The 23,129-nt window shown below is 38.8% G+C and overlaps 1 protein-coding gene and 1 long non-coding RNA gene across 2 annotated transcripts in view; one reads left to right on the forward strand and one right to left on the reverse strand.

Annotated features, from left to right (window-relative positions):
- The window catches only part of MET (MET proto-oncogene, receptor tyrosine kinase), an 83,468-nt gene that overhangs the window by 34,350 nt on the left and 25,989 nt on the right, over positions 1-23,129 (forward strand). The window contains exons 3-11 of the mRNA NM_001002963.1: positions 1,802-1,936; positions 2,696-2,869; positions 7,990-8,150; positions 10,232-10,334; positions 10,446-10,582; positions 11,260-11,421; positions 12,391-12,490; positions 16,617-16,835; positions 22,568-22,714. Coding sequence (NP_001002963.1) covers positions 1,802-1,936; positions 2,696-2,869; positions 7,990-8,150; positions 10,232-10,334; positions 10,446-10,582; positions 11,260-11,421; positions 12,391-12,490; positions 16,617-16,835; positions 22,568-22,714 — 1,338 coding nt within the window. The remainder of the gene's footprint in view (positions 1-1,801; positions 1,937-2,695; positions 2,870-7,989; positions 8,151-10,231; positions 10,335-10,445; positions 10,583-11,259; positions 11,422-12,390; positions 12,491-16,616; positions 16,836-22,567; positions 22,715-23,129) is intronic.
- The window catches only part of LOC111098848, a 53,922-nt gene continuing 31,575 nt past the window's right edge, over positions 783-23,129 (reverse strand). Inside the window, exon 3 of the long non-coding RNA XR_005369792.1 lies at positions 783-1,113. This is a non-coding gene — a long non-coding RNA (uncharacterized LOC111098848). The remainder of the gene's footprint in view (positions 1,114-23,129) is intronic.

Raw genomic sequence — 23,129 nt, forward strand, 5'->3', positions numbered from 1 at the left:
ACAGAGTCCAGTTATTAAGGGAGGCTGGAGTTTGGTTTTGTGTTTGACTTGTGTGTGAGAGAAGGAGATTTTTTTTTTCATCTTTGTAGTTGAAAGTGGTTGGTAGCAATCAGGGAAATATGAAAAAAAAATGAGGATGGGCAGATAGAAAAAACAAGTGTTGAGCATCAGAAGTGAGTCAAAAATTGGGTAACCAAAATCTCAATAATTTGGGATAGAGACATTAAAAGTCTGCTATCCTGATGTTCTGTTTGTACCCTGTACCCAAGGGGGAGATAGACCAATGATTAAACTTCTTTTTACTTTGGCTACGAAAGTCACAGATAACTATTTGGACCCTACATTTAGGAATAACAACCGTTTCCATCCTTTCTCATCCTGACCAAATGACCTTTGATCCATCATTTTAACTTCTGTGCAAATATAGCCACCCTGCTTAATGGAGATGTTTTGAAAGTGCTGAGTGTTTGGGATAGAACAAGTGTTAGAACAAAATGTCATGATGTTTAGCTTTTGTAGCTATATGTGAGTTTGGTTAGCTTCTCTATCAACAACCTACTCTCTGGGAGTAAATTAAATACTTTGGGAATCTTCCCAAATGGTTTCAGGCTACTTGACTGTTTGTGCTGAAGAAAAAATTTACAGCTAGTTCCCTGGAACATTCATATGTTGTGTGTGTTTGTTAAGAGTACTAAGCATTTAATTACACCTGTAATTTTCATTCCCATTTTACAGATGAGAAAGCTGAGATCGAATGGTTATTTTATTAATCATAATCTCATAGATGCCCATGTTTGTCCCATGATTTCATACCCCCGGTAAATAAATACAGTTTCAATGAAACATAAAAGGGTATTTGGGATGTCAGACAATTTCACAAAGGCAGTTTCAAGCTCAGGGCTGCACTCAGCCTCCTGCACCTCATGGAGTTGCAAACCGATTGCCTGTTTAAGAGTAAAAGTCCTCCGAGCACTCCAGAACTCTCCTCAAGTCTTGGTAGTGTTCATCTCTGATAGTCACTCTGATTTTATCCCTGGACTTCATTATTACTGGGTTCCAGCAGCCGGGAAGATGGAAGTTATATGGCTGAGAAGCATCCTAAGTTAGAAGTACCTGAAAGCAAGAATGACACAAGTCGTCAAACCTCATTTCCAAGGCATTTTTAAAACCATCAGACCTTTATTATAAAACCAGGTCCAGAAGCAGAACTTTATAATTCAAGAAATAACATCCGACTGGACCATGGCCTATGAAACCACAGCACGTTATTTTATAATACCTGAAGGCCTATTTTGACCTCAGAAGATCTATAAATATGGCTTAAGAGTAGCAAAGCTGGAACTAGGTCCGGGTCCTGCAGACTCCCCATCCACTACCCATTCCACTACGTCAAGGAAAGCTGCCCAGTTGGGGCAGGGAGGGAGAATAAATTTTAAAAATAATCTGAAATCCTTGTGCGTAAGTGAGGTCTTCTATTCTGGGGAGAGTTTTGGCTCCTCCAGTTCCCAATACAATCGTGAAGATCCGTCTGCGTGGGCTGGTTGATGACCAAAAGATCTCTTTCCCTAAAAACCATTAAAAAAAATCTTATGCAAAAGTCTGCCGTGGGGGTTCAGATGAGCTGTCTTCAAGGCAGGAGATTAGGAGATGTCGTATTGATTTACAATGAGATAAACCATTGGGCCTTTGGTTCAAATACCCCCGAGCTCCCCTAATCTGTTATTAGCATTATCGTCCCCGTTTTCCACTTGTATCTAAACTGAGCTTGTTGGACCAAGGTCTTTCGTGTCTCGTTTCTCAGGTCGTGGTTTCTCGATCAGGATTGTCGACCCCTCACGTGAACTTCCGCCTGGACTCCCACCCCGTGTCTCCAGAAGCAATTGTGGAGCACCCACTAAACCAAAACGGCTACACACTCGTTGTCACTGGGAAGAAGGTAAGCCCTGTCCCCACACGGAGGTTCCAGGGCTGCAGGTTTTCCTGAGTCGGTATTTGCAGTTCCATCTAACTGCTTTCTGTCTTGGTCTTGGAATCACCTCTCCCCTCTCAGGTTGTTTCTGGAATACTCCAGAGATCTTCTGAACCCAAGATAAATTTTTATTCAGGAAGCTTGGACCAAATGGAGGTCCTCTCCATAATGTGTCCTTTTTTGTCCTGTATTTCTCAGTGAGAAAAACAAGCGCGCGGAATGAGAATTATGGTCCCAAGGGCAGAGCTCTAGCGCAGGCAGCTAAGTCCTGAAATGTAATCAGAATCTGACACCAGCCCATAATCCCTCTTCTCTTCGAGAAGGAGGTGCATCCTGATGCCGAATGATATGTAAACTTACTTAGAATTTCCCAGGGGTTCAGTGTGTTTTCCAGCAGCTTAAATTATATTCTCTTGTTATTTTAAAAGCGTCTCAGACAGAGCAGAATGTCCCTCCTAAATAAAACCTCTCACATTGCATGACAGTCCTTGTGTTCCCTGGACAGCAGTGGTCATGTTTATCACATGTGCGCCAACCGTAGAGGAAAGGAAGGAATTTGGGGGTTTTGTTTAAATCACTTAATTACTGTTGCATGACTTTCACCCATAGGTGCCATCTCTGGTAGACTCTATACAATTATATTTACATTTATCTTTGGTGTATTTAGTTTTCACTGAGCAAGCAAACAACCCCTCTGGAAGCTCTCTGCATCACTTTCCTTCACAGATCACCAGGATCCCACTGAATGGCTTAGGCTGTGAGCATTTTCAGTCCTGCAGTCAGTGTCTCTCCGCCCCTCCCTTTGTGCAGTGTGGCTGGTGCCACGATAGATGTGTGCACCTGGAGGAATGTCCCACTGGAGCGTGGACTCAGGAGGTCTGTCTGCCTGCAATCTATGAGGTAGGAATCTGTCAGCTGTCGTGTATGGCTTTTGGTAAACATAAATCCCATTAATGACAAAAATTCACATTCAATTTATTCATTTAGCTGCGAGACACCAGCCAAAGCCCCATCGATCTTCAGGGTTTTCCTTCACGGTGGCCTTTGGACACATCACCCTGCGTCTTGTACCTGAAGTTACTTGCTTTACATTCACTAAGTAGTTCTTTCCTGGAGCAAGTAGCTCTCCCTTGTGCTTTGTGAATAAAAGAGCGGGGGCCAGTGAGCAATACTGCTCCCCATTTCCTCATCCTGGGACCCTTCCCTTCTGACTTATCTGACTCACCACCTACGTAATCTACCGTGCCCGGACATGAGCCTCCACCACACACAGAGAGATCTGCTCGTGGCATGATCCAGAATCTTCAGCTGACCCTTGCAAGCTAGGGATGCCAGCCGCACTGGGGTAGACAGGACGGAAAGTTTCTTCCTGTGTGATGGATAGATGGTGGCCTTGTCTCATCACACGTAAGACTAGATAGAGGCTCCTTCCCAGGCCACTGTGGGAGGCGGGTGGACAGTGAACACCTGTTGGTGGCTGTGTGGCTTCCCTCAAAGTTCCTGGACGAGTAAGTACAGATGCAACCGGTGACTATACTAGCATCTATACTCTGAGCCATTTCATTTTTTAGTTCGTTCCAAAACTGTTTACTGAGTGCATGCTATATAGCCGCCCTCTTCTAGACACTAAGGACATGTGTACCAAACAAGACAGAAGTGCCTCCTCCTATTAGAGAATTTAGCTTCTAGCAGAGAGCTCAGTCATAACATTGTGGCCACGCTCCTCAACCCTCTGCTTCCTTATTTGTTGAAGCAGATATTTGGTGCTATGAAAATCTCCATGGCAGTTTTTTTTTTAAATGTCTCGATCCAAATACATTTGTTCTTGAAAATAATTCCCTCATGAGGACCCAGTATGTATTTTCCCTGCCCACATATAGAACAGTTGGACTTTAGTAAATGATTCTTGTGAAAGACTCAAGTTAAAGGTCTCGGTCGCCTGGTTCAAGCCCAAGTAAACAAAGCGTGCAAGTCAGAACAAGAATCACCACCCCGCCTCCCCCAAGCGCATGGCTGTTTTCGTTTAGTTACGGTTTGGGGCAAGATTTGTGCAGGGTGACTGGATTTTAAACCAAATCATTTTCTGTTAGGTGAAACACAGTTATAAAGACTTAGCTTGATGGGCCAGGGAATAAACTAGGAGATAGTAAGAAAACAGATTCAAATCTATACTGTGGTATATTATGTACCTTTTTAAAAAAAATTTAGTATATTTTTAAACCACGTGCAATTTTATACTTGTTTAAACATACAGCCTTGGCAATTTGAGACACGAGAAATCTGAACTCAGCAATTCCGCGAAAGAGATATGGAGAGAGTATATGGGGGTGGGGGGGAGGTTGTGTGCGTGTGTGTACATGCAACGGAGTCACAACAGTTTCAAGAATAGCCAAACTGGTGTTTTAAATACAGAGCAGTTGAGAGCCTGTACGAAAGGAACGTTAAATTTGACCGATGTACTTCCTTCTATTAGTCATGAAAACCACTAAAATGGTTTTTTTAAGACAATTAAATATTTTAGGATTTTCTGGAACCAGACACTCTCTCACAGTCTTTAAATCTCCCTCTGCCATCACCTTTCCTAACTCCCAACTTTGTGTAGTTGGTGATTTTAAAAGGTTGCGTCGCATCGTGCACAAGTCAGTGAGGCTTGGGCTGTACGGTTTGGAGGAAAGTAGTGCAGCTGAGTCCATAAATCCCTTTCGGTTCATAGTTGTTAGGACGATTTCATGCTGCACTAGACCGTGACATTTAGCATTCTTACTGCAAAAAATAAGACAGATTATTCATCTATTTCTTATCTGTCTTAAACACTGTAGGCACAAAACCCAACTAGTGTATAGTTTTACTTTCCAGTAAATGTGAGTTAACCTGCTTTTCAAGGTACATGATGTTCAGTGGCTGAAATTCTTTGCAATTCCACATGAGAGAGATTTCAGGATTGCAAGCCCATTATTTTGTTTCAAACATGTTATCTGATCTCATACTTAAAGAGCAACGAGAAATGCTTCAGAAAAGGAAGAGCACTTTCCAATGAGTTCTGAATTTATTAAGATAAAATTGTCATATCTTGTCGGATTGAATTCAGGCCCAGTGAGACAATAAAATGGCTTATTAATTGATTGGAAGATGCAGATAAGAAGCAACAATGATATCTCATGGGGCAGCGGGAGTGGGGGCGGGGTCATTCAGGCTACCACCAATAACACGACCACCAATATATTTGTGATTTTTTAACTACTGAAGAGGCGAATTCTTCATTCAAATGAAGAGGGAATTCATTTTCCATGGGGGAGGGGGTATTGTTGTTTTAGCGTTCTCATGTATTATCTTGGTGGATTTTGAAAGTGTGATCGTTTATACCATTCTCCCCTCTGAAAGGGTGAGAGCTGCTTTTGTGGCTGTTACTCCCCTGTCCAGACAGGTGGGAGACCTAGCATCTGTGGCTTTATGCTGGACGCTCATTTCCTTCCCACAGAGTTTCCCTGCCCTTCAGGATAGCTCAGAGTGCCAGCTCATTGTTGGTTCTATCCCAGGGTGTGTTGTCCAAGACCGCTTCCTTCCTTTTCCCCTGGAAGAGTGAACATTACCCCATAAGCTAAGAGGGAAACGTTCCCGATGCCCTGCTCTAATATCGCAGCCCAGGGAGGATAGCTAAGCTCAGCTGGCCTTTGGAATCCTGACCAACTGACCAGCAAAGGTTTTAGAACCTCCATTTCTGTCCCCAGCATAGCAGCTGAACAACTCTCAACATCTTTTCTCAAATTATCACCCAATCCATTATATAGGGATATATATATTATATAGGAATATATATAGAATATAGGAAGTAATGATGTATGTAGAGTGACACACTTCAATTTTTATATAGAAAGGAGGGAGGGATCTAAGCGGCAGGGTCAGGCCAACATCAGCCTTAGGCAGCTGTTTTCTATGGGGGAACCTCCTCCTTAAGCAAGGGAAAGGCAGCTATGTGGCCGCCTCAGGCTGAAGACAGTCCAAGAGGCTTAGATGCCTCGCCCTCTCCTACTGGATTTCTGACATTTCTCATTTGCCTAGACTTGGACAAGTAGATGTTTGTGAAGGGCACAGGTGTGTGATTTTATGGGTAAAGCCAAGACTTTAAGGGAATCTGGTAGCAAGGGTAAGTTTAAGACTTTGGTTTGGAATTCTTTACTTGGGATGGATGGGAATGTTTCCAAATTTGAATTTTGCTAAAAGCCCTTCTAAAATGTGAAGGAATCACTTTTAGGCTTTTGCTACTTGGCCTTTAGCAAACACCTTTACTGATTTTCAAGTTGCCTCTATGGTGCTGCTGTTTTCCCACCATTGTACTTTACAGCACAATTTACAATATGTCCCCCCCCCCCCAAAAAAAGAGCATTTCCTTTCTCAATTGTGACAAAGCTGCTGAGGAGAAGCTTATTTTTAACTTGGAAATTTGTTTTGTTTTAATAGGTTTAGCCTAAGATCAGTCGTCTTATAGACTTTCATAAGCACCTTTTGCTATCTTGTGTCGCACTGGCCAAAATTTTATTAATGAGCTCAGATCTTACTTTCAACACACCCAAAGTAAACCTGCAATAGGAAAATGAACCTATTTATTTAACATTGAACATGGGGGAGAAAAAAAAAATCAGTCCTAGCAATGAGATGTAAAATAATGCCAAGAGACATAATTAGAAACATTGCTACATTGGGGGCTCTCTGTATTTTTTTTTAATATCTACTTCTAATAGAAATAATACACTGCATGTATTTATTTAAAATTACATCATTTTTTAAAAGCTGAGTGTGTCAGCCAGCCAGCTGATATATATCAAATGGTGAGCAGATTTAAAGAAAAAAAGGAAAATACCAAATCAGTAATAAATATGAATTAACAAGTATAAAAAATAGATTCATTCATTCATTTGTTAATGCGTAGCACATGGAAGATGATTTATAATGAATAATGAATGAATGAATGGTAGATACATATTGAATACCGTCTCTGTGTTGAGCATCATGATGGCTGCTGAATGCAGCTGTGAAGACACTGGATACCAGAGGTATTTTTACTGTGTGACTTTGTTTTTCTCTGGGTGGGCAATACCTCAGCACAAGGCAGTAGCAAGCACCCAGCTGGTGCACAAAGCGAGACACATATGGGTGCTTGACTCCTAGGGCCCAGGAAAGGTTTTGGTCAGAGTTTGATCTGGAGGCCCATGGAGGAGTTATAATGAAAGTTACAAGAATGTAAAAGTCTGGGCCCAAACTGTGTCTGCTCCACCCTAGAAGATTACCAGATGAATTCACTTCAGACTGGCCCAAGAAGGCCCTCCATTTCCACCCGGGCTGAATCTGCTCTCTGTTCCATCTCTGGATCTCCTGAAAACAACTTATTTCAGCAGCATTTAGTCTTTTTTCTTTTCTTTTTTTTTTTTTAAGATTTTATTTATTTATTTGACACAGAGAGAGAGAGAGGGAGAGCATGAGTGGAAGGAGGGGCAGAGGGAGAGGGAGAAGCAGGCTTCCCGCTGAGCAAGGAGCCCCGTGTGGGGCTCCATTCCAGGACCCTGAGATCATGACTTGAGCCAAAGGCAGACACTTACCCGACTGAGCCTCCAGGCTCCCCGAGATTTCAATTTTTTTTTTAGCATCTTAGTTTTTTTTTTTTTAAGATTTTATTTATTTATTCATGAGAGACAATGAGAGAGAGAGAGAGACACAGGCAGAGGAAGAAGCAGGCTCCATGCAAGGAGCCCGACGTGGGACTCCATCCCAGATGCCAGGATCACGCCCTGAGCCGAAGGCAGACACTCAACCGCTGAGCTACCCAGGTGTCCCTAGCATCTTAGTTTTAATATTTGTTCCAGATTCTGTGAAATTTGTGACCTTTTTTTTCCTGCAGTGAAAATTCCATTTTTTAAGACAGTGAAAGAAAAATGTCAGACTGTGGATGCATGTTTTGTTTGTTTCGCACACAAACGAAAGATAATGTCTTGACTTCTTCTTAAACTTTTTGATTGTCCTTGTAGGTTTTCCCAACTAGTGCACCCCTGGAAGGAGGGACAGTGCTGACTGTATGTGGCTGGGACTTCGGATTCAGGAGGAATAATAAATTTGATTTAAAGAAAACCAAAGTTTTCCTTGGAAATGAGAGCTGCACCTTGACCTTAAGTGAGAGCACAACAAATATGTAAGGATCTTAAAATGTTTTGCTGGAATGTGGTTGGAAAACAGGTTCTGTTTTAGAATGAATGCTTGTAAAGACTGTCCCAAATCTCCATGTCTTGAATTAGTAAGTCTTGGTCCTCTAAACATCCTTTGTGGAACTGTTTTGCATTTTGTTTGTGTGGGTTTTTTTTTTTTTTTTCAGATCTTATTTATTTATTTGACAGGGAGATAAAGAGCACAAGCAGGAGGAGTAGGATTGGGAGAGGGAGAAGCAGGCTCCCTGCTGAGTGGGGAGCTTTTTGCGGGACTCGATCCCAGAACCCTGGGATCATGACCTGACCCAAAGGCAGACGCTTAACTGACTGAGCCACCCAAGCGCCCAGAAACTGTTTTGTTTTTATTTTTTTATTTTATTTTTTAAAGATTTTATTTATTTATTCAGAGAGAGAGGCAGAGACACAGGCAGAGGGGAAAGCAGGCCCCATGCAGGGGGCCCGACGTGGGACTCGATCCTGGGACCCCAGGATCACGCCCTGGGCCGAAGGCAGGTGCTAAACTGCTGAGCCACTCAGGCGGCCCAACTGTTTTGTTTTTAAACCTACTTACTTACACACCGGGATTTAAAAAGGAGAAAGATGACATTGCCGAGGTAAAGAAAAGAAGAATCCAGCATCTGGGAGTTTTTCAACCATTTTTGTAACATTTCTTCAGAAATTGTTTGGGTAGGTTTGAAAGAACAGCATTTGTTAGAGTTGCTCCAACTTCAAAATCTTCAAATATAGTCTCCAATGGTTTTTTCTATAAAAATCAGTGAACAGGGCAGCCCTGGTGGCTCAGCGGTTTATCTCATATAGCCACTCATCCCAGGAGAGAGCAACACCATACTGATTTTACAAAGGTCGTGTCTGAAGTTCAGAGAAGTGGAGCCTGGTTTAGCAGAGGCAATCCAGAGGGTGAGAGCTCGAGAGGCCTTCAGACTCAACTCTCCTGATCCAAGACACATGCTTGTTCTGCCATTTTCTACGTTTACCTTCTATCAATGTAAATCCCATAATGAACGAGGAATCCAGAAACTTTTAGTTATCGTGTAGTAATAACAACCAAACATTTCAAGTTTTATGGCTATAAAACTCCTATCATGTGGTTATTTTATACCTTGTAGAATTCTTTCTGGGATCACGCAGAGGTCTAGAGACCATAACATCTATTAATGTCGTACTTGTTTGGCTAATGGAAAAACAAGTTCTTTCTAGAAATCTCCCTTGTTAGTTCTTACTCCCTGCTTTATGTGTTAGAGCCTGTAAAAGTAAAACATAATTCATTCTCTTCTTTAAAAAGTTGCTTAATAAAAAACAAATCAGGGATGCCTGGGTGGCTCAGTGGTTGAGCGTCTGCCTTCAGCCCAGGGTGTGACCCTGGAGGCCCAGGATCAAATCCCGCATCGGGCTCCCTGCATGAAGCCTGCTTGTGTCTCTGCCTCTCTCTCTCTCTCTCTCTCTCTGTGTCTCTCATGAATAAATAAATAAAATCTTTATAAATAAATAAATAAATAAATAAATAAATAAATAAATAAATAAATAAATAAAAACAAATCATATTTATACTTTTTCAGGACTGTAAGATTTTGAATTAATATTCAAAAATAATTCTATGGAAAGTCTGTCACAATTTCATGATTTTTAAAGTAATGTAAATAAACATGTGACATGTGTAACCACAGAAATGTACCTGTTGACATATTTTAATGAAGAGATTTGGTTTATTTATAATTAGCCCAGTATTTCACATGGTGCTGAATTATTTCTTTATCTTAAGTACACCAAGCATTATGCCTACAGTTTTAGAGGCTTAGACCCAGATTATTATAAATTTTTCAATTGGTGAGGTCCACACTGATGATGTTTAACAGTTCCATGTTGTCTGTGTGAAGTGTAATAGTACAGAAGTGGAAATATACGATTTTTAGCCCTAATACCACAAAACCCTGTTTGCTATTCAGAGTAGCCAGCTCACAATTTACAGTTAATGTTCCTTCACATGAAACAGCCAAACTAGAAAATTCCTTTGGATTTGCAATATATTAAACTTTGGGGTTTTTTTCAGGCTGAAATGCACAGTTGGCCCTGCAGTGAACGAGCATTTCAATATATCCATAATTATTTCAAATGGTCGAGGGACAGCACAATATAGTACATTTTCGTATGTGGTAAGTCTAAGCACTATGTTCTCAAGAACTAGGATATTTGTTACTTAATCTATTTAGAGTCATAAAATTAACAAGTTACTTTGTTTTGTTTTGTGCTTATTTCCTATTCAGGATCCTATTATAACAAGTATTTCTCCAAGTTATGGTCCCAAGAATGGTGGCACCTTGCTCACTTTAACTGGAAAATACCTCAACAGTGGGAATTCTAGACACATTTCAATGGGTGGAAAAACATGTACTTTAAAAAGGTGTTGTATATTTATTTTTTGTTGCATCAGTCAAGTAGAATTAGTTTCTATACGTAACAAATCAAGAAAAGATTGTTCTTTTTTTTTTTTTGTGGAGGAAAATCAAGTTGTATAGTATTTACTCCTCTACTGACAAAACTTCCTTCTTCCCATATCCATCTACCCTTTTGCTGATTTTTCTACCCTTCCCTTATGCTTATTAATTTCACTTTTTAAATTTCATCTTTCCATCTACCTTCTCTAGTGTTACATGTTAGGATCCTGACTATGCTGTGAGCCGTGAGATTCTGGTGATTGACAATAAATTAAACATTCCCATCAAGATTTGCAATTCCCTAAATCACTTTAGGGAGGTGAGAAAGATGGGGGAGATTGGGTTTAGAGGGAAGTTATGTTTGATCCTTAGAGGTGAAAGAGCTCAGTTTAATCAAGTACCAAAAAGATACTTTAAAAATTACTTAAAATCCCAAATGTTTTGAGGTCTTTGACGGATTCTCTACAACAAGGCTAGGTTTGGGATCCAGTCAAATGTAAATAGGCCACATTAGAAAGCTTTTTTCTAGACACATCTGGAAATTCTCATTTAGGAGCCAATGAGTGATATACTTTTGATTTATGCATGTAATTCTAAAATATGTATCTAATAGCTAAGGTCAGTTTTCTTAATTTTTTTTCAGTGTGTCAGATAGTATTCTCGAATGTTATACCCCAGCTCAAGCCACTGCAACTGAGTTTCCTATTAAATTGAAAATTGACCTAGCCAACCGAGAGATGAACAGCTTCAGTTACCAGGAAGACCCCATTGTCTATGCAATTCATCCAACGAAATCTTTTATTAGGTAAGTATAATCTTCTGATGGGTATAAAAAAATAATGAACAGGGCAGCCTGGGTGGCTCAGCGGTTTAGCACCGCCTTCACCAGGGCCTGATCCTGAGGTCCCCGGATCGAGTCCCATATCAGGCTTCCTGCATGGAGCCTGCTTCTCCCTCTGCCTCTCTCTCTCTCTCTCTCTCTCTCTCTCTCTCTCTCTCTCTGTGTGTGTCTCTCATGAATAAATAAATAAAATCTAAAAAAAAAATAATGAACATAAGAATGATTTGTCTGTCAAATAGTCCAGAGGAATTGCAGTTTTATCTCTAGCTTTGATGCTGTTCCATTTCTTTTAAAGGCTGCCTTTCTAATTCAGGAGTGAAAACTACATTCAGGTTCTGAGTACGATTTGACTTTATCATTGCTAGGTTCATGCCAAGAAACATTTTATCCTACTCTATTACAGTTTAAATGGATTTCAGTGCAACAGTTAAATGTGGCACCATAGTATTTATTCACGTACATTGTGTAAACGTCAATTCTGTACTAACTTGAGTGCCCAAAAGTGAAATTACCTTTTTCCCTCTATTCTTCAGTGTATTTTTGCTCCGCCTGCTTTAGACACAGCTTTTCCTTATACGAGACTCCTTTTGAGTCAGTATCTCATTGGGCCCAGTTCAGTCTGCCTGTTTCCATTAATCCTGTCTAAGTTCATTTTTCTTGGATTTATTTTTAAAAGTTAAAAAAAATTCTTTTGCATACTTTGTGAATAAAAAGAAAAATACATTTCTTCAACTTATGAAATAGGAATTTTTAAAAATATTTTCAGTTTCAATAAGTTGTTTCCAAAGAAGAGTGACCATTGAACTTCCATTTGACTTTGGCTGTGACTATAAACTGTAGTCATGACATGTGATGTAACTTAACTTCTTTCTTAAAATACATGGTAGAGAAAGGACCTCTCAATATTGCTATTTTTCTGTTTTATTTTGCCAGTGGTGGGAGCACAATAACAGCTGTTGGAAAAAACCTGAATTCAGTGAGTGTCCTGAGGATGGTAATAGATGTCCATGAAACAAGAAGGAACTTTACAGTGGTAAGTCTTTGAGAGATGGTTGTACTTAAAACACTTCATCTCTGCCTTTACCCCTGGCTTTCAGGATACATAGGACATTTGTGTTTTGCTTTTATTTTATTTTAAATATTTTATTTATTTATTCATGAGACACAGAGAGTGAGAAAAAGAGAGAAAGGCAGACACACAGGCAGAGGGAGGCTCCATGCGGGGAGCCTGATGTGGGACTCGATCCCAGGACTCCAGGACCATGCCCTGGGCTGAAAGCAGACACTTAACCGCTGAGCCACCCAAGTGTCTCTGAGTTTTGCTTTTAATTTTGCTAGTTACCTTCCTTGCAGCACAGGTCAAATAGTCTATTTTATACAGCAACTAAAATTCTCTTGTCTCAGGTTAACGTTATAACATTATAAAATGCACATACACGCACACACACAAAATGTTAGACACAAATGATTATCAACTTGAGGTAGTGTTTTTAAAGATAGTCAACACAGGTAGAAACTACATCATTCCCTATCTTAGTTCAGGATGTTATAACAAAAATACCATAGACTGGGTGGCTTAAGCAACAAACATTTATTTCTCCTACTTCTAAAGTCTGATTAAGTTTAAGATTAAGGTACTAGCAAATCCAAGCATCTGGTGAGGGCACTGTTTCTAATTTGCAGAAGACCACCTTCTCATTTTATCCTCACATGGCATAGAGAGAAAGAGGAAGCAAGCTCTCTTGTGTGTGTGTGTGTGTGTCTCTCTCTCTCTCTCTCTCTTTTTTTTTTTTTTTGAGATTTCTTTATTTATCTATTTGAGAGAGAGCGTGTGCACACATGCAGGGGGAGGGGAAGGGACAGGGGGGAGAGACAGAAGGGAGTGGAGAAGGAGAGAGAGGGGGCAGAGGGGGATCCCTGCTGAGTGGGGAGAACCCACTCGATCCCAGAACCCTGAGATCATGACCTGAGCCAGAACCTGAGATCATGACCTGAGCCAGAACCTGAGATCATGACCTGAGCCAAAGTCAGATGCTTAACTGACTGGGTCACCCAGGCACCCCTTATTTCTCTTTTTATAACGGCACTAACTCCTTCATAAGAACTCCACTCTCATGACCTAATTACCTTCCCAAGGCCCCATCTCCAAATACCATCCTGCTGAGGATTGGGATGACAACATGTGATGTGAGGAGGGGCACAAACATTCAGTCCACAGAATCCCTTTTTTAATGCACCAAAGAATATTACCCTTTTACTCTAATCCTCCAGCAGAATCCTTGTCTTTCTAAGTGGCAGGTACACGTATGTTCTTACATCCCGCTGTAAGAACGCTGTTGCTACTGTTCTTCTCCCTTTGTTAGCATGTTATCAAGTAATGAGAAAGAGCATTAGAAGACTGATGTCCTAGAGTGTATGTTACTTGGTATTTCTCCATCTTCCCTTCTTTTATTTGCAAGGTCAATCAAAATTTAACTGAATACCTCCTCAAAAGTGATTGACCTATTTTATGGTCTAACAATTTATATAGATCACATTAAAATGATAGTTTTAGATTAGGCTTTAGGAATGTTGGCGTTATTTACAAGGATTTCATATTTTTGTTGATGTTTTTCTCTAATATAAAATACTATAATCTAGTTGGACTTGTGTGCACTCAACTAAAAATAAAAGTTGTAAGTGCCCCCTCTCAAGCAAGGTCTTGATTGGACAGGTGATAGATTGAATTACAGCACTTTCTTTTAGATTCTCCATCCAATATTTCTTGAAGACTAAAGCCACAGTGTTCTTTAATTACAAAAACCAATTTGGGGCTAGAAATGTCAAGCCAAATCACCAAACAATAAGGTCATCTCCAATGAGATTTTTCTTGACCTTCTCAATCAGCCACATTGCATCACCTCTAAAGTGTATTATTAGATTTTTATCATATTCCTGAGAGATTGTACTCCTGGGAGTCACCGTATGAAGTAGAGAGCTTTAAAACCAATCCCCACACATGGCCACAAATAAAGTTAGAATACCACTGCTATTAATTTAAAGAACATCACTTCTCTGCAGCCAAACAGAACAATTTTTCGTTAACCAAATAAGAATACCCTTTCTGGTGTTGGCATTTGACACTTTGGAAATCTGAGAAATTATTAGTTTATCTAATTCACACTGAACCTGGGTTATTAAAAAAAAAAATAGCTAAGTTTCCTTCCCCTTCACCAGCATTCTGATGACATGTAGAACATCTTTTGGCTTTATTCATTCATTTGTAATCAAACATTTACTTAAAAACCTCGTAGATGTGAGGCATAAGAGTTCCATAACCCAAGGTAGGTTCAAACAATGATAGAAGATAAAAATCTTATCTCTACATGTCTGGAAATGTAAACTTCTCTTGTTTTAGCCAGAAACGGATTATCACAATAGGAATATACATTAGAATTGGACAAGAAGGGAGAATTATATTTGACTATTATTTGTGAGAACTACCTCATAAAGAAATGTGTGTTCCTTCTACGTTCCTTGGTGCTTATAGAATTTGAAGCTGACCATGATAAATTGAACCCATTTATTATTTAACAAATGAAAATTCTTGGCCAGGCCTGATTTCGATACACTGATCCAGCCACAATAAATTTTATGTCCAGCAAACTCTAATCTTTTAAAATAAAAATACTAAAAATAAAATAAAAAATTACCATCTTAACAAAATTAATTAATACACATTATGCCCCAGAAGCCAGCAATTCATTGTATAGTTTTCAAATTCCTTATTGTTAATAGAGAATTATTGTACTGGCAGTAAAACTGTTCATTTCCATTTTTCAAGATGATGCTTTTGGCATTATAATATGAATTTGGTATAAAACTAATATTTTGTTTCTATTATATCTATGTATCTGTGTTCTTTATCTGCTTATAGCATGCATTTTTAAATGTAGGGTAATTTTTTAAAATTATTTTTAGAAGAAAATATCAAATACCCAATTTTGCTTGTGCTTTTTATGTATATCCTGAGTCCTTTTTCTATTGTGGGCATAAGTAATTGTTTTATCTCCAACTCTACTTGTCAAAGAAAAGGAAATCTAAGGATGTTGTTGCTTGTTTGTCTTTTCCTTGGGGGAAAAAATGCAACCATTTAACCTCAAATGTGCCACTTTGTGTAGCTGGTTTAGTCTAAGCACAATCAAGAGGAAACCACATTTTCCAAACTTCCATAAATCAGAATTCCAAAGGGGAAGATTTGAAATGAGAGATGAAAGCGCATGAAATAATAATAGCAGAGCCTTTGTAAAATAGCTTAGGAAAAGATCTACCGATAGAGAATATAGAGTGAGCAAGAAGCCACAGAGCATGGAAGTGCAGGCAGTGAACTTAAGCCAATGACCTAGGATTTATGTTCCCTACACTGCCATTCAGAGTTGTGTGACCTGGACTAATGACATTAGCTCAAAAAGCTGAGTTTCTTCATCTATAAAATGTGGGTAATCGTAGCACCTATCTGTTAGGACTGTTGTGAGGATGAAATGAGATCAGCCTATAAAGTATTTTGCACAGAACCTGGCACTCAGAAATTCATAGTTTAAAACACACTAATAAAATGACCTGACTGCGTAGCTAATTATAATGTCATCGGTATGGTGCTCACTTGTTGGCATTAGCACTTACCATGTAGCATCACACACTGTGAATAACATTTTAATCTTAATTCTTATTTGAGGGCACTGAGTCTCCTATTAAGGGCTTTGCCCTGATTCTTACAACTTATTTTAAAAGTAAGATGTGAATCAAGGACTTGTAACACACAAAGTCCAGCTCTCACTCTGACATTGGTGTTTCATAAACAAGGAGGCAGTCCCTCCAGGTGACTGTCCTGTCATCTTAAGGAAAATAAAAGTAACAGAGCGAGAGAGAGCCAGCTTCAACTAGATCAGTATGGTTTATCCCAGACTAATGAAGCTCTGTGTTCCTTTAAAGACTGTGTTGTTTCGAGGATTTTACATCTATCATATTTCCAGAAATGTATCCTTCAACATTAGGAAATTAAATGCAGATTTTTTCAAAAGTTATATATTTTAATTGTCTAAAACAGTGAAACGTAGTAGCTGCTATGGATGTTGTCAAGCTATATTCTGTCTACAGTGAATAATTGTGTCTTACTATAGGCATGTCAACATCGCTCTAATTCAGAGATAATCTGTTGTACGACTCCTTCACTGCAACAGCTGAATCTGCAACTCCCTCTGAAAACCAAAGCCTTTTTCATGTTAGATGGGATCCATTCCAAATACTTTGATCTCATTTATGTACATAATCCTGTGTTTAAGCCTTTTGAAAAGCCAGTGATGATCTCAATAGGCAATGAAAATGTACTGGAAATTAAGGTAAGAAATGCTTAAAAATGCTCTCTTAAATCATCAACTTGAACTTAATTGACTTCATAGCTGTATGAATAGAATTGTTGTACTGGGTCATTATCTTATACTACATCAGCAAGTATCTAAGCTCTGAAAAACAAATCTTTTTGGCAGAAGACTAAAAGTTAAGTATAATCATGGATTGCTTTTTAATGAAGCATTTAAAAATTCCTTCTTGTGTGTGTATTAAAAAGTAGCAAATGTGGGACACAATCTATTAAATAAGCTGCCTGTAATGCATTATCCTGCTGATGTTATACATTTCTCTGGACACCTTAAATGTGCTCACTATAACATGAAAGTAAATGCATCAACTGTAGTTGTGTACTTCCTTGCAATACTTGGAATTTTGTACCTGGGAAAGGTCATCTCTAAGCTGATTTCTAAATGGAGCTGGATTTCCTCTACCGTAGGAATATATTAGCCTCCAAATGTAATTTAATTGGAGAATAACAAATTATCTTTTCTAACCCAGCCTGTTGCAAACAAAGAACACTAAAACCCAGAGAGGCTAAGTGGTTTGACAAGCGGCAAAACAAAGACTAGAGAACAGCTCTCTTATGTCCCTTCAGTCATTTTCACTTCAAGTAGTAATAAAACGGCAAAATGGTCAAGACTTTATTGATAGCCCCAGTCACTAGAAACAGCAAAATACTTCTCTTTCGACATGTTGTTTTAGACATTCAGAATTTTTCTCCTGCAAGATAGCCTGAATGCAAATAGGAACAAACACGAAGTAATAGGATAGTCCTTGTGTAGATATAAGTTTCTGTAGATCGTCTCCATCCAAGTAATAATACATTTCTACTGAAATTTTTCTGCTTTTTCAACAAGATTTTATCTACAGCCAAATTCATGCACACGTTCATACTCATATAAGTTTACTAACCTCGAATTGTGTTTTGTACAATAATTAAGCAAGCCCAGCATGAAATTAAATGGAAGCCTGCTTCAGTGAACAGCATGTTTACCACAGCAAAGTTCTTTCATCTGCTTCTTTAATTAGTTTTAGAAAAGGAGAAAGAGCTTTTATCACTTCTTTTTTTTTTCAATAAAACTAATCTAGTGTGACCTTTTGCTTTCAACAATTACTGTGTTTGCCATTTGAAAGATTCCATTTGGTTTTCTTGATGAAAACAAAGGTTTATTTGCAAATATTTTTACGCCCAAATAAACTTACTTTTCTGTTCCTCTATCTCTGATGGAAGGATTAGAAATAAGTGGTTCTTTATCTAACCTTCCAAGCACAGTCTTATATGGAAGAGAAAACTTATTTTTCTTTAAATTAAATACCCATTATTCAATGTCCTACAAAATTCAGTGTCCTAGAAAAACACGATTTGACATCATCCTCAGTCTTTCAGTGCTATTCCCACCTTGGTCCAAGGGGTCTCTGGAAATAGACACAGAACACTCTTTTTTTCCTTACATACAGAATGACTCTTTTCTCTAACAAGTATATAACATCTGTCATGTCACAGAGTTGCAGTTTGGTGAGAAAAGGGATGGTTTAGAGGGATTATTTTGGTATCATCATCCCATCTTCTCCCATGGTCCATTTTCCTTTTATATAAGAGGAAATCTAAAGTGTAAGAGAAGATCTGTGACAGCTGTTTAACCCTTTATTAGTGTCTAAAGTTGATCACATTAAAACCTCTGCCTCTCTTGGGACAGAAACAAAGGAGAGCAAAGCATGAGAAAAGAAAAGAAAGAAAAGGCCTCTTCTAGACATGCAGTGAACCGTTTTTATCAAAAGAAAGGATGCCATTTTATTTCATTTTGTGCTTGTCCAATTACCATTCAAAACATGAATGTGAAGTAGGTTTGTATTCCATTGGTAAAAGCTATGGAGAGAGATTTGCTCCTTATTGCCAGGGAGAGTTCATGTTCCTCAAGCAGCCATGCATACAAGAATTCCTTGGCTAAAAAGAGATTGTGATAGTCTCCAGCCCTAGTTGTGAGAATTGCCTCAGTCAGCGGTACACCATGACCAAGAGGGTCAGCCAAGTTTGGATCAGTAGATTGTAAAAGAGACCAAGGATCAATCCCTCCTCAAAATGAACCAGAAATCCCATCAATGCAGGAGGAGTTTATGGCCAAGGCTTCATGTCAGCCAGGACCAGCTGTGGACAATGGTCATCAAAAGTAGACGCCTCCTTTGGAAGACACGCCAAGACCCAATGTTTATGTCAAAAGCACCTCACATTTTTGTGGAAGATTAGTTAAGATAGTACTTTGATGTATATTATTTCATTTCAGACTCAAATGGACCTCTGACTTTTAGAGGTCCAGTAATGATTATCCCCATTTACACATAAGTAAACACAGGTTTTGGAAACTTAGGTGATTTGTCTTGGGCCTCCTAGAGAGCAAATAGCAGAACTGGGACTTACACTCAAGTCTCTTGATTCCAAACTTCATCTTTCCACTAGATTATAATGCTTTTCATATCAACTTTCATTTAATGTATACCAAAATACCTTTCATAATAGAGAAACTTTTCTATCATATGGTACATAGATATCTATACAGTTCTTTAGGTGAGATCGTTTGCAATTCTTTAAACAAAATTAATTTTTAGGTATTTGTAGAGCAATCTATATTTCCCCTAATTATCTTATTATATGACATTTTGTACATGAGCATATTTCATGGAAAGTAGAGAAGAACGGTATGTAATGCTGGAACAAAGACTGCCTGACACTGACCTGGGGATTTACGTTATTTTGGAGCATATTGATGTATACGGTCATAGAGATGCTTCAGAGGTCCAGTCTGGAGAAATCAGCTAAAACCAGGAAAAAGGAGGCAGGAAAAGCAGCAGTTTCACAGTGCCCCAACTAGCCAATGAAGAAACCATTTTAATTTTGGTTCATGTAGCTTTTCCCAAATGACCAGGAAATCTCTGCAAATGTGTATTAACATCCTGTGGAACTCAATTTTGAAGCCTTCTGTGAAGGTTCTTTTGCCTCGTCCCAAACTGAGGGACTCCTATCCTCTGGATGAAGTGTAAACCTCCCCGTCCCTGACCCTGTCACCACCAACTCGATGATTGTCTACTTGCCAGCCTCCCTGGACAGTTGCCTCTCTGGGTCCTGCTACCAATCTGCGCCTCACTGCTTTAGGTGGCTTTCCTAGACTCAATCTTGTGGCCACCTGGATGTATGAAACCTCATAACGATCCCTCCTGCTATAATGCTATTTTTCAAAATCTGCCGGTATACTGCCACTCCCATATACTATGTTCTGTGACCAGTTCAGACATGGGTCCCTAGGCCTGAATCCTGGATAGAAACACAGTGTCCCACCTGGCCAGGGTTGGAGATGAAAGGAATAAGGAACATCCTAATAGAACGCATTAGGAGTAATTAGTTTTCACCTTAGAAACATGTTTATTTTAACATTACAGTGAAAAGAAAAAATTCTTGTTCATCTTCATATTCACAGTAACTAGAATTGTGTCTAACACACAGTAGGTGATAAGTGGATTTTGTATCAAATGGAATTTGATTTGCTTCATGACTTAGTTCCTTTTTGAACCTTAGTTCTCAATGTGTAAAAGCTGGAATGACAATAATACCTACCTCAGGGGGGCTTTCTTTACAAGATAAAATGAGATAATTATAATTCAGAATTGCTGTATGTGTATAGGGGATTAAAGACCGGAAAGTTTTTTCTGTGCTGCTTTATTTAAAAGAGTATATTACCATTTTAATGACTGAAGAACTCAGCCAATTTGTATGTTCTTCTATTTAGTAATAGTTAATATTAAATAATAAAAAGTAAATTTAAAAAGTTCTGGACGTATGCATTTTCCCCCACAACTCCATAAAAATACGTATCTTTTATTTTATTTTATTTTTTGATACGTGTCTTTTAAATGAGAAAAAGTACCCTATACCAAAAAAATTTAAAAAGTACCCTATACCTATTTTTATTTTTTTCTGACCCAGGCCCCCTGCGTATAGTAGTGGACAGCCAGTATCACTCTTGTGACATCTTGGATTTCAGACAGTTACACATACAATTGCACATATAAAGCTGATAGTACTTTCTTGTATGTCACAATTTATTGTACGTTCCTTACTAGGCACAAATGAAAAGGGGTTCAATATTAGCTGAGTGCTCTGTTTTTGTTTTAAAGAAGCCTTTATGCAACATCCAAGGAGACCTGTGTCTAAAAGGAGTAGTGGAAGTGCAAACGCGGTATGCTCCTCCCTTCCCCCAGCCTTCGTTATCATCTAAGCCAGCGAGACACATTTTAGTCAATCCCTCATAAATCAAGCCCTGCAGCTCTTTAATCTCTTTTCTTTGTCATTCCCTGAATTCCCTCCAATATGTGAGTGAGTGCCTTACCCCTCCTCAGACCTAACCAACAAGTTGTCATTTGAAGCCCCAAAGTGACCTGTTAGATTTATGTGCTTTTATGTTGAGTTGCCCTGTGTGGCTGACCTGGTTCAACAGCATACACATACTGCCTCTAGAAGTATCTAGAAAATGGAAAGATAGGGTTTGTCTCTATCCATTTTTTCTTTGACTCCAGATTCATGTTAGAAGTATTTTCTTCTAACTTCTCCCAGAATGATTTCCAACCTACCGATCTATTGAAACCCACATGAGACAATGTATATAAAAGCAGTTTACCAAGTACTTAAAAATCACATAAAACAAAGGAGCAGTATGTAGTTATTACTGGCTGCTCTTTGTCCCTAAGAGAAATAAGAGAAATAAGAAATAAGAGAAATGTTTGGTATATTCTCCTTTTAACTTTTAATGAAAAACTGTACTCATTAAGTCTTGATATGAGACGTTGTACCTAATGTTTTTACTTCTTTCCCAAAGCTAATTATTGCTTTCTTCAACAAAATTTTGATATTTTTTAAATGCCTAATAATTACTTCAGTTAACTAAATATGTCAAGTTGCATAATTTTTTTTAAAATCCTCATGTAACTTAGTGTTCAGAATAATGTAATCATACTCCCAAATCACAATGAGGGTCATAGGGCATCCACAGGAATCTCTGTAAAAATGAATTTATATAGAGGATTCAGCTGTACAGGAATGATGAAAAGAAACTACCCAACTCAAACACAAAGGGAATATATTAACATAGATCAATTATTTCAGAATCTCTGGAGATGGGACCCAGGCTTTTGTAAAGCTCTCAATGTGATTCTAAAAGTAAAGCCAAGGTTCTCACTGCATGAGACAGTGTTAGTCCAACAACTCAATCTCTAAGTTTTTGCCAACCATTAATACTCCCTAAAGACATTAATAAGATGATTATGGGTAAGAGGTCATTGGACAGAAGGGTGTGAAACAAAACAAAAATCTCTCCTTTGCTCTAGAATCCAATTTGATGTAAAAGCTTTAGGGGCACCTGGCCAGCTCAGTCAGTAGAATGTACAACTCTTGATCTTAGAGTTGTAAGGCTGAGCCCCACATTGGGCGTAGAGCTTACTTATAAATAAAATCTTTTAAAAAAAATTAAGAGCTATATGTTGTGAATCCTAATCAGTACCCCCAAAATGGCCATGCTTTCTTGGAACTATCCAAATTCCCATAAAAGTGAGTATCATAAGATCTTATGCCTTGGCAAACAACATGGCCTATGTTTGCAGTATATTTATGTTCTTTCACAATTGTTGGCATTCCTGCAAAACTGTGAAGTGTTAACAACCTCTTTTTTTCTTTCAGGGAAATGATATTGACCCTGAAGCAGTTAAAGGCGAAGTGTTAAAAGTTGGAAATAAGAGCTGTGAGACTATCTACTCAGATTCTAAAGCCGTTTTATGCAAGGTCCCCAATGACCTGCTGAAATTGAACAACGAGCTAAATATAGAGGTGGGATTCCTGCATTTCTCTCATGATGTAAATAAATGCCAGTGTAATTATGTCACTTTGCAGGCTTAAAATAAATCATTAAAGCTCATTTGTGTGTTGGCTTTGGCTCATCAGCTCAGCCCTGATTCTTAGTTGTTATTTTAGAATGAGTGAGTTTTTATGGCACTGTCTCCTTCCCAACCCTCACAGGGTGGACCTCAAAAGTCCTTTGTACCCACACTCCCTCTCCATCATGCCCCACTTTGGCCAAAATTTATTATAACTCTAAGGAGGGATAAGGGCACATCCCAGAGGGGCCCTCCCCCTACCTCTTAGCACTAGGAGGCCAAAGCCAACATACTGTTCCTCTCCACAGTAATCTCAAATGCATGGACAAAGTAAAATAGGAATTAAACTATTGTATAGTAACTTCTTT

This window comes from Canis lupus, chromosome 14, assembly GCF_011100685.1.
Source record: "Canis lupus familiaris isolate Mischka breed German Shepherd chromosome 14, alternate assembly UU_Cfam_GSD_1.0, whole genome shotgun sequence".
In the NCBI taxonomy this organism is placed as follows: domain Eukaryota; kingdom Metazoa; phylum Chordata; class Mammalia; order Carnivora; family Canidae; genus Canis; species Canis lupus.